General features: G+C 39.5%; 1 protein-coding gene across 1 annotated transcript; it reads left to right on the plus strand.

Moving 5' to 3' along the window:
* The first annotated feature begins 6,306 nt into the window (after positions 1-6,306).
* Positions 6,307-11,765, plus strand: LOC127933477 (leucine-rich repeat transmembrane protein FLRT2-like). Its single transcript, XM_052530508.1, has 2 exons — positions 6,307-6,780; positions 9,139-11,765. Exon 2 carries the CDS (start codon positions 9,554-9,556, stop codon positions 11,540-11,542), a length of 1,989 nt encoding a protein of 662 aa, XP_052386468.1. The 5' UTR covers positions 6,307-6,780; positions 9,139-9,553; the 3' UTR covers positions 11,543-11,765.
* The last annotated feature ends 201 nt before the right edge of the window (positions 11,766-11,966 follow it).

Consider the following 11,966-nt stretch of genomic DNA (forward strand, 5'->3'; position numbering starts at 1 on the left):
TGTATGGAAAAATGAAAACATTTTGTCAAACAAAAGATTTTACTTCCGTGTTATGAAGAAATTTAATCATACAGGTCTAGAACCACATGAAGGTAAGCAATCAAAGAGTTAACTGTCCCTTGAAACCACTGTTTTGTTTTTAAATTTTCTCTTTGAACATTTCTGAACCCAATTAAGATGATTTAAGATTCTCTTTTATGGATTTTCTTATTTTCTGTCCACTGAGGTGAAAAATTAGTTACATAAGTGTAATTTGGTTGTCTTGCATTTATTAAACACACTGAGTGATTTGACTGAGTGAATTACAGTAATTCACCAAAAGGAAATTATACCCATTAAAAAAATAGGACTCCTATATTTTATGACTTTCAATTCATGTGTGTAGATTCAGTTCCTTGTTACAGGCTCTCAAATGATGGCTAGGCAGGTGGTTACTATAAATGAAGCAACATTAGAATACAGTAAATGTAACGAGGGAGACAAATCACATCAGTGTTTAAACAATCCAAAGGGGTCGAAATCTCCAATCAAAGCTCTGAGTACCCGTGATGGCCCAAGGCCCAAAGCTAATGCTTCACACATTTATGAGTACACCAGCCTTCCTCCAACACTTCAGCATGGCTATGGGAGTTTCAGTAGTGTTTAACAGTCAGGATAAATAATGGTCACCTCTCTCTGTTCCTTAATGTTGATATATCTCCACAACAGGATGGGTGCTGCAGCTTTTGGTTGTTCAGATCACAGCAATTAATCTAATGTGTCATGTGATGAACTCGGATGAGACTCAGTCCTGAGAAGACATGAATAATACAACACATTAAATTTCACTTTAACAACTCCAAACCTTGTGGAAAACAGCAAAAGGCCATAAATTAAGACGCTAATAACAAGCATCCAGGTTCTTTGCCCAATGTTGAACTTGCTTGGGAAGATATTGACCATATGTGATTCATTTGCACGGGTATGTTTCAATTAATCATAGCCAGGGTGGCAGACGCTGGCATTCGGCCTCATGCCATCTGAGAAAGAATTATCTCCTCTAGCCTGACCCAATGGTAAATAATTAGAGCAGAAACCATTCCCCCTCATTAATATAGCTTACATTAGCATCATTCATTGGCCTAGTTACTCTGGCAGCCAGAGGTGTGCGAAGAAGAGCAATGGGCAGATTGAAAAGATTCACATCTGGCAAAGAAAATAGCAAGTTTCTTCCACCACCGCTGTGGATTTTGAGGCTAAGCTACATTTGGCAGAGTGGTTGTCTGACAGAGGTGGAACTGATTTCCTTTTTCTCAATGGCTGCAGCAGCGTGGAAGGGGAACAAAGAATCCTGAGGACTGAAAATTGGCAAATGGACCTGCAGAATGAGAGGTCTTTTCTGCCTCATTGATGCCATATGGAATAATGAAAAAGTTACACGAAATCTAACAGGTTTTGGTGGCTCTTTGACACTGATTATTAAGTGAAACTACCCCTCTCATTGCACACTGACTCATCAGAGCTAAGTACGAATAATGATGACAGATAATCCCAATTATGGGGGTGGTAAATATTAGGGTATTTCACAACTGGACCTAAAAATAAATAAAAAAAAGTCTCATCATACAGTCTCTTTAAAAATAATTAAATACCCCAAGGACACTCATTAGGTCTTGTTCAGTGGTATCCCCATTGGGGGAGTGATTGAACAGAGAGTGTGTTAAAATATTTGCAAGGTGGCCTTGGTTTCACAATGGCATATGTAGTCATTAATAGTCTCTGCCTGTCTGTGTGGTAATGTCGGATGAGAACAGCCAGGCTCCCAGGCATGACTCGGATGAGATGGAGAGCGCGTGACCCCCCCTTCCATCACCAGCTTGAGTCCCCTTCTGAACCAGGAATGTCTCAGATTCACTTGAGTGTAGCAAGTACTGGCACTAGCCATCTGGGTCAGCCTTCCAGAATGAACTCAATGATAATGCCAGTCTTCAACATGACAAATGGTCGACTCGGACTGTGAGTCGCACATCTCAACTCTCACTTTCACAAGCTAGGCGTCAGGGAGCCTGGTCGCTGTCCTTGCTCCTGTAATAATCTATTTGCTTTCTGATATTCTTATGTAAAGATTCTACACACACACACACACACACACACACACACACACACACATATATATATATATAATTAGGTTATACTATAAATACATACATTATACAAAATGTTAAATTGTAATAATATTTGTGTAATTATTGTTATTTGTAATATTGTATTACAGTAATTATAGTAATGTTAAATTTATAGTAATAATAATAAAAAAAAAAACTATGAAAAACAGAAGATTTTAATATTTGACAATTTTCCACAAGGTCAAATAAACTTTATGATTAATGAAGGAATTTATTAATAGAAATATTTTTCAATTTTGAACTATTTTTAGCTCAATATCCAGCAAATTTGTGAAGATATTTCAATATTTATTTACGTATGTTTTCTAGGTGAAACCAAATGTAACTAGTTAATATATTAATATATTGACTTGAGATATATATATATAATAAAAATAAAAAACAGCCCTTAGTCCAGAGAGACTAATTATGTTATTTCAGTTTTATGGTTTTCATTGTAACATAAAATGTCTTCTTGTTTTGACCTTTTAATGACAAATACAGCACAAAAAGTAAAACATGTTCATCATAGATGTATTGAAATCATTTTTGTATATCAAGAAAAAAAAACATGCTACTGTATATACAGTATAATAATTTCTCTATTTGTGAAGAGTTGGGGACCGAGAGCCATGGGAACGGAGCGAGGCCGGTGGAGAACATGATAATGAGTGACACCTGCACCTCTCTCCGGTCTTGAGTCCCACGGAGGAGCTCCAGAAGGATGAAAGCATGAGTGACAACAGTGAAGGACAAGAGAGGACCAGGTCTGGACTACTTATGTTGTTGTTTTATTACATTATATGAGGCTGTCGTCTGTGAAGTGCTACTGCTTACACTTTCGTTTTGGTTTGGTTTATTTGATTATGTTATGTATTAATTTTACGTTTAAATGTTAAAAAATACAAAATTCTCAGTCTGCTACCCGGACACACTGCCGCTTGGTCCTTAACTAGCTGAGAGGTTCTCACTCATGGTACCATGCCATGGCTCTGGACAAACTTTAGTGGACAGATCAATGCTCCTTGATTCCTGGCGAACGGCATTGGCTCCTCCTGTTAAGGCGACCAGCCTCTTGGCAAACAGCGCCAACTCCTCCACTCCCTCTGGGACAGCAGCTACCCCTCATCAACCCAGGAGCACAGCAGCGAGCTCTCCCTCTCACCTAATCTTCCATCATTCCATCATCACTTCCTCAGGCCGCTACTAGCGGTGTCTGCTCCTTCATGCTGCCTGATTTCCTTCCTCCTGGGCTTCAGCACCAATGTAACAAAGTTCATAGTTCAGGGAAGGAGAAGACAGGAACCGGCAAACATTTAACAGAAATGTAATCATATGAAATCAACAAACACAAAACAAAAGTAAAAGCGGTAGCCCCTCTGTGGGTCTCGAGACTGGTGTATGGCGCAGTGTCGCTCATTATCACTGGTCTCGCTCCATTCCCCAACTCTTGGACCCAAACCTACTGTATATATTTTAAAGTGAGCAAAGAGGTTCCTGAGGCTAAACTGAGGAAACAAGCAAAAGCAGTGTGGCCCCTGACCTCCCACTACTGCCTATGACAAGTCTTCCTTTGACTAGGACTATCTGTTTGTCATTCAGAACTAATGCAGCCACAGCTGCATAAAGAGGGTTAGCTATCTGCTACAACACACCACAGAGTTTGCTTTTTCTGTTGTCCAGCTAATTTGCTTCAAGCTGGGAGAAGTGCTGATTAAATAAGTCGGCCGGTGATTGAACGCGCATTTGGCCATTTCCCCAGCTCCCCTGCTTTGACAAACATGTTTGTTTTTCTACCTGACTCGAGTAACTTAATGTTCTGAGTGTTCTTTTTGTTTCTTAACAGATAGACACATACAAAAAGAAAGAAGCTTTGTGTTTGACTAGCAGTCTGTCACTGACCTCCAACGGCTAACTGTACTGCAGCTACCACAGCCAGTGAAATGTATTACTTCAAATACTCCCTTACCTTAGCTTTAAAACCACAACATTTTATAATTTGCTCTCAAAAACTATTCATTTCTAACTTGCGATCCAATTATAGAGTCCTTTATGTTCTTACCAAAAGTTAGGTCAAATAAAGTTAGCATATTCTTCCCATGTAAGCACTAGCCTGCATCATATAGCCAATGTTATCTGTCTGTAGGAGGGTTAGTGAAACACCATTGCCAGAAATCTGCAAAATAGTGAATATGTTATTTTTATACGTATTTATTTGTTTGTTTTTTGCTTTTGTTTGACGTCTGTTTCAAGCTTTCATCTGCATAATCCAGTCTGATATAAGCACTTTCCATACTGGCATTGCCAATTAAATAGCAAATTCATAATACATTCATTTGTGAATGCATATCATGACACATCATTTAATTATAATGTCCAACAGCCTGCTTTAAAAAAAATATTCAAATTTAGCATTCTGTAGACTGAGCTCCTGTCAGAAAAATCAACAGCTTTTGGTCAGATCAGAACTAAGAAACCAAACGCAACTTCAAATAGAAAAGAAAGATGGAAGATAATAAAGCAACATAATACAAATAATGTGGAGTGTGAGGGTTGTGTACATTCTTTGATATCTAATTTGTGTCCAAAAGGACGCTGTCTATGATTACCATGATTGGTTTGAAGTCCCATAGTCTCCGTTCTCATCTGTGACTAATGAATTTAAATTGATAAGAAACTGATCACGCTTGCTGTAACTAGACTGTTGCGATTCTTATCCATAAGCTATCAATTATGCTATCCTCCTGTCATTTATAGGTTTTCTCATATCCTTCATTGATTGGGTGAACGTAACTGTAGCTAAATAACAGTAACCCTATAATCTTAGCACTGAATTTGACTAATGTTTCATGTGAGGCAGAAAGCATCAAAAGATTAAAGGACTGATCTTAAGATTCAAGAGAGCAGATTCATTTCTGAGTGCCTTGTGTCCTGTAGAACAAATCAGCATTGGTTTGATGGTTCATTAAAGGGTTGTATCCTTTCACTTTTTCTCTGAGGAAAGAGGCGGTTCGGGTTTGAGCCACAGGAGGAAATGAGTTACTGATCTTTCATTGCTCACTAGATCGTGATCACTCTGGCCTTCCATGACCCATTTCGAACAAACTTTTCTTTGCAAACGGATTTCAGTCAGAAACAAATTAACTTTTGTGTAAAATATCTTTAGATTTTCATCTTTTTTTTTCATCTTATTGCACCATTTGAATAAATCATGATAGCCGATGAAAGCTGAACCCTTATTATATGAGTGTTTCATCTCAGCTTGTGGCCTTTGCTTTTTCCAACTCTTACGCACTTGAAGAGAACTTGAGAACATTTCTCACTTCAATATCACTATAAAATAGCATGATTTCCCCATTTATTACACAAAAGGCTATCAACTGAGTTTGTAACCAACAGATTACCAGATGTTAACGAAATAATCCATAAAAGATTAACAGCTGTATTACTGGACATGCACAGACTAAAAGCCAGTCTGTAATAGCATATAAGTGGAGTAAGAGAGTATCTACTCAGCATTAAATACTAGAATAAGACGGTCTAGAAAGTCCACATGGCAACGTCATAAATGTTTTCATTCCTGTGGTTATGGCACAATGCTAATATTTCATAATTAATTCATGAAAATGTTTTTTAATCTGACTTTCCTTTAATGCAATACAGTGAATAACAGTGAGCCGTCTGTGGTCTCCCAGTGTTTATATAATGGGCAGTTTAGCTTTCTATGATGATTTTACAACTAAACATAAGAAAACATAAACTAAGGTTATAATCCATTTTTTTTTCACAACAAAATTTGATGAGCTCAGTGCAGACTCATTTTCTGCTAATTTAAATTGAGATGGTCTTCATTCATTGACATGGCAGCCAAGATATGGAACCTTAGGACTCGGATGAAGATTTCCTATTTTAAGAAGCACCCATCCTTTTCCAGCTAAAAGCATTCTATATACATATGTACAGCATATATACATAAACTAAAATTAATTATTGCTACACAGAGCAAACACTAAATGCATCTAAACCACAACATATAATAAAAGAACAGTGTGAGTGAGTGAGTGAGAAAGAGAGAGAGAGAGAGAAAGAGAGAGAGAGAGAAAGAGAGAGAGAGAGCTATCAAACGAATTCATTACTGCAATTCCTCCCACAGCTTCCAAAAGGATACGGAGCTCAGTGCTTTTGGAATAAACAATCAGATGAAACCAATTATGGTAGAGGATTCGGACCACAATCAAAAAGAAGTGTAACATCTTTGGTTGCGAGAAAGTGAGAGGAGTGTGTAAATGTGTGTGAGAGGGGGGAGAGTGAAAGAGAGTGGGGAGTCCAACGCGCTCTGGGCAATTGGTGAAGGAAGCGCGGAACTCGGGAGCGCATCAGCGGGATTGAAGCAGCGGCTCTCGGGCGCATCATGTTGCGCAGACACTTCAAATCTTCCCAACGGTCAACCGTTCGACAAAATGACGCTTTTTAAACCATCCGGACTAAAGGATCGTCGGGCTGACTCTGTTTGCGGTCTGGAATTATATTGTAGTTTTTCTGGGGGATATTTATTCTGAGAACTCGCCCCAGAGAAGATAGCCTACTAAACGACTTTAAAATGCTGCCTAGATGGGTCGAAACCTCTTCAGAAAAGGTGAGGAATAAAAAAAAAAAAAAAAAAAAAAAAGAAAAAAAAAAAAACCTAGACAGTAAAGATACTAGGAACTGTTTGTGATTCCAAATTAATTTACAAATTCAATTAATTGCGCTCTTGGGAGAAACTTCTATAGTACACTGAGCACAACAATAAAAAAGGTGGAAAAATAGAAAGCCACATGAAAATTAAAGTTAATCAAAATTGGCTTCAATAAACTGTCTAATAAACATGCATGGATTGTGCTCAGCCTCAGTGTAACCTATACCAGAGTACACTGTCATTCTTTTAAATTCCAAAGACAAAACAAAACATTTTTAACAGTAAAATTATATTTTCTCTTAAATCTAGCATAATTGTTAATGTATAGGGTACCTTTTGTTTAACCAGTGTGCAGGTTTTTAATGTAGTATAAAAAAAAAAAGTTTTAAGGTTTTAGTTTTATAGATTGGTCAAACATAAATTCTCTCACAAATAGAAAAAAAGGGGGTAAAAGAGAATATTTCAGAAGTGTGTTTATAGCAGTGAGATGACAAGCACTTGATTTTCCATGTGTGCATAACCATCAGCTCAATCATCAAATCAGGAGTATGCTATATTCAACTGAGTCGTTTTCTAAGAGAAATTCTATGACTAAAACCTGAAAACCATTGTATAATGGCAGATAAACTCCTGTATCCATGTAGCCAAACAATAAGTAAAGGCTGGAGTGCACAAACGGCCTTCTCTACTATACTGGACCTTGGTTTGTTCAATCCAAATATACAATGAGAAAGAAAACAAATCCTTCAAGATCATTGAAAGCACTATTTTCTTACAAAGGAATGCACACTTTCAGAATAGAATAGAACAGAATAAAATATAATTGTTATATCCATACAGCAAGACCAGTGGAAATCGCACAGTGCAAACAATACAATATACACTAAACAATATAGTGCAAAAGCAATAAAGAACAATAGTACAAAATGGTGATCATAGGTGAGGCCATGTGAGGCCTTGATGAAGACTGACATATTAAGATGCAAAGATGATATTCAAAATGGCTACAAAAAATTAATTTGTGAAATATGCACATCCAATATTCAGGTCATCAGGCTGACATTCATTAGATCTTGTAATCTGACATGATTACATAACTTGTAACCTTTATTCTCTACCATGTAAAATGTCCAATGACCCAACCCTTAATTGATCTGCATGGCTAAAATCTGCGATGAAGGAGACAGCTGCTAAAATGGCAGATGCATCTCATGAGAGGATTAAGAGATATCAGTGTCTTGTTGACTATCATATGTTCTGTATCATGGAAAGTTCTGTGTTTCTTTCCCATTCAAACTCAGGCACTCCACACTGATTTAATAGAGCACCTCTCACTGCTCCCAGGTTCAGAATCATTATTACTGAGAGGAGAACTCTGTGCCAGAACATTGGAGAACAGACCTGCCCATCATCATGGCATTTGACAGATTAAACACCTCAGTGCCCTTTACAAGTCTGAGAGCACAGAGATGCTGATTTCACCAGTCACCACTTTCTCCTCACAGAGTGTGGAGCAGTGTCCTGCTTTACGGCTTGCTGTTCTTTCTTTCTTTCTTTCTTTCTTTCTTTCTTTCTTTCTTTCTTTCTTTCTTTCTTTCTTTCTTTCTTTCTTTCTTAATTATTTCTGTAAAATTAATTAAAATCAATTTTATGAAAACAGACCAATCAAATGTAAATTATGAATGAGCCATGTTTACACATTCAATATTATTATTAATGCAGTAAGTTGCCATGTTACTTGGTAACTGTAAACATCCCTGGGTGAAGATAATGCACTTTATTAGATACTTAGATAAGCAGAATAGTTTTCCTAGTAGAATAACTTTTGGACAACAAAGATTTAAACCATTTCTTTCATTATAACGCAATAACAACGCTATCTCACGACCAATTCGTACGGATTTTACGAGGTGGCTTATTCGTACGGATTGGTACGACCTCACTCATACGATTTTATACGATTTGTCTAAACCCCAGTGACAGTTAGGTTTAGGGGCGGGGTTAGGTGTAGGTAATTCGTACAAATGAATACAAGTTGTGCAACCCGTAAAATATGTACGATTTGGCAAAAATCGTATGAATTTGTACGAGTATGGTTGTACGAATTCGTACGAATAAGCCACCTTGTAAAGTATGTATGAATTACCATGAGATGGTTGGCAATAATACACTTGCATCTGTTACAGTAATTTTACCACAAGTAAAGGAGTTTGGTATGGTAAAATCATATATATTTATATAAACATCCAGATTCAGATACTACGAGTTTTAACATTGAAATAACATCTAATCTATTTTTATTTTCTGTTAAAATAGGTAAGTGGCTGAAAATGCTACTTGTTTGGAAGGTTGTGCCATATGAGAATCGTCCAGCTGTGACGAGAGAGGGGGTCGTCTTCGATGAGTCCTCCATATTTCCTGCTCAGGCCCTCACACTTTGAAATCTTCCCTCCCTAAACTCAGACTGACAATGTGATGAGCTCTCCTATCATTTCCAACCCAAGCGTGGACGGAGGGATGAGAGGGAGTTGCACAAGTTAATGAGACTATTGCTCTTGTGTTGGGGAGCTTAGGACAGGCAATTACAGGAGGATTACCCAGCAACTTCAACATCACATACTCTCCAACGGGGCGAACTTCTGGATCTGCTCAGAACTCCAGTGTGGTGGATTTTATTTGTATTTTTTTTATTACATGCACTGCTGTTGTTCTCAATTTTTTTTTTTACAAAATGGAGGTACAGATCCAAATATGGAATAAAGACCTGCCTACTTTGATCAGTCCATGGATACCGATACTTCTGGGTCTTCACATGCATTTCTCCTGGGCCACAACCTGTCCAGAGGAGTGCCGCTGTGACAGGACCTTTGTTTACTGTAATGAGAGGAGTCTAACGTCAGTGCCTCTGGGGCTAGGAGAGGGTTATAAGACCCTCTACCTCCACAACAATCAAATCAACAATGCTGGATTTCCTTTAGAAATGCACAACGTTGCCTCTGTGGAGACGGTGTATCTCTATGGCAACCAGCTTGACGAATTCCCTGTCAATCTTCCCAAAAATGTGCGGGTGCTCCACCTGCAGGAGAATAACATTCAGATGGTGTCCCGGGCCGCCCTCGCGCAGCTGCTACGCCTGGAGGAGCTCTATCTGGATGACAACTCCATCTCCACTGTAGGTGTTGAGGAGGGGGCTTTCAGGGAGGCCATCAGTCTCAAGACCCTATTCCTTACCAAGAACCACCTGAGCAGCGTCCCCATCGGGCTCCCAGAGGAGCTAAGAGAGCTGCGGCTAGACGAGAACCGCATTGCACTTATAACCGAGGATGCATTCGAGAATGTGACGGGCCTCGAACTCCTCCTCCTAGATGGGAACTTGCTCATGGATGAGGGCATCTCCCCCGGGGCTCTCCAGACTCTTGTAAATCTCAAAACATTGTCGTTGGCACGTAACTCCCTAACGGTTCCTCCTCCTAACCTGCCAGCTGAGTTTCTAGTCAAGCTCAACTTGCAGGATAATCAAATGAATGAGATTCCTTTGACAGCCTTTCGCGGCCTCCATCGCTTGGAGAGACTGGATATTTCAAACAACCAGCTGCAGTCTCTCACACAGGGGGTCTTTGACGGCCTCTACGGTCTGAGACAGCTCACTGTTCGAAACAACCTTTGGCTCTGTGACTGCAGCATTAAATGGGTCATAATGTGGTTAAAGTCCCTGCCAGCTACCCTCAATGTCCGTGGCTTCATGTGCCAGAAACCAGAGAGGGTACGTGGCATGGTAATCAGAGAGCTAACCCTGGAGCTCATCCAGTGTCCTAACGGCACCGCCACAGTCCCACAGCCCACACTGCTCTCTTCCTCCACTGCTGAGTCAGCCACTCAAACGGTTTTCACACCCGCACACTCCCAGCCTACACCTAACCCTCCACGTATCACCCTTCCACCACCGACTGCAAGCAAAAAATGGGAGCAGAGGACAAATGACCCTGTCGGCCCGATGCAGGAATCATTGCGAGTTTCCTTTGTGGTGCTAAATGGTTCGTGCATTCAGGTAAGCTGGGTATCGACGTTCACCGTTACAGCGTATAAGGTAACCTGGGTCAAACAGGGTCACAGTTTGATAACCCGCCCCATGCAGGAGTCGCTTGTGCAGGGTGATCGTGAGGGAATCACACTGACCAACCTGGAGCCTAAGTCCACTTATCATATTTGTGTGGATCCGCTGGATGCGTTCAATAATTACCACACGGGAGACGATACAATTTGCTCAGAGGTTACGACAAAGTCTGCTTCCTTTCACTCCGGCGATAATGCCACTGGCCCAGAGCAAACGACCCAGCAGGACCCCAGCTCGCCTTTCCTACTGGCTGGCCTGATTGGCGGGGCAGTGCTTGTGGTCCTTGTGGTCCTGTTGAGCATATTCTGCTGGCACATGCACAAGAAGGGAAGGTCAGATTCATCAAAATGGAAATACAGTCGGGGCAGAAGAAAAGAGGACTATTGTGAAGCAGGAACTAAAAAGGATAACTCTATTCTGGAAATGACTGAAACTAGTTTTCAAATAGTTTCTTTGAATAATGAACAGCTGCTCAAGGGGGACTTTAGCATCCTACCGATTTACACCCCTAATGGAGGTGTTGGATTCGGAGACTCTGAAAGGAGAAACAATAGCACAGCGTACTGCAAAAACAGTGTTCCAGAGTCTGATACATGCCATAAATGATCATTTTAAACTGATAGTTTCCTTTGTATTTAGATCTGGCTCTCAAACCCACTGTATTTCAAAAGACAAACTGTACATTATGTAATTTATATTCTGAACAATATCTCCTTCCTTTTGTATTGCTTAGTAAAACTAAAATGTTTTATGATTTATTTAGTTTCTGTTTATTACTAGGATTTAAGCTCATGATGATTTAGTAAGTGGATCTCAATGTCAAGTGCCCCTTTTTTCTTTCCTCATTTTTTTTTTTTTTTTACAATATATATTTGTGAGTTCAAAGTAAGAAATGGAGGAAGGAATGGAAGGACACTGTGTGTCTGTTTAAAGAGGAGTAAGGAAAGTAAGCACCACAAGGTGGCGTTTGTTCTCATCACCACTATTAATTTGAGACCTCAAGTTATTCTCTTTGATTCAGCATCTCACA

The sequence above is a fragment of the Carassius gibelio genome, chromosome A17 (assembly GCF_023724105.1).
Source record: "Carassius gibelio isolate Cgi1373 ecotype wild population from Czech Republic chromosome A17, carGib1.2-hapl.c, whole genome shotgun sequence".
Lineage (NCBI taxonomy): Eukaryota > Metazoa > Chordata > Actinopteri > Cypriniformes > Cyprinidae > Carassius > Carassius gibelio.

Coding starts and splice junctions, on each gene's coding strand:
- LOC127933477 (XM_052530508.1), top strand. CDS start 9,554: ATGGAGGTACAGATCCAAATATGGAATAAAGACCTGCCTACTTTGATC.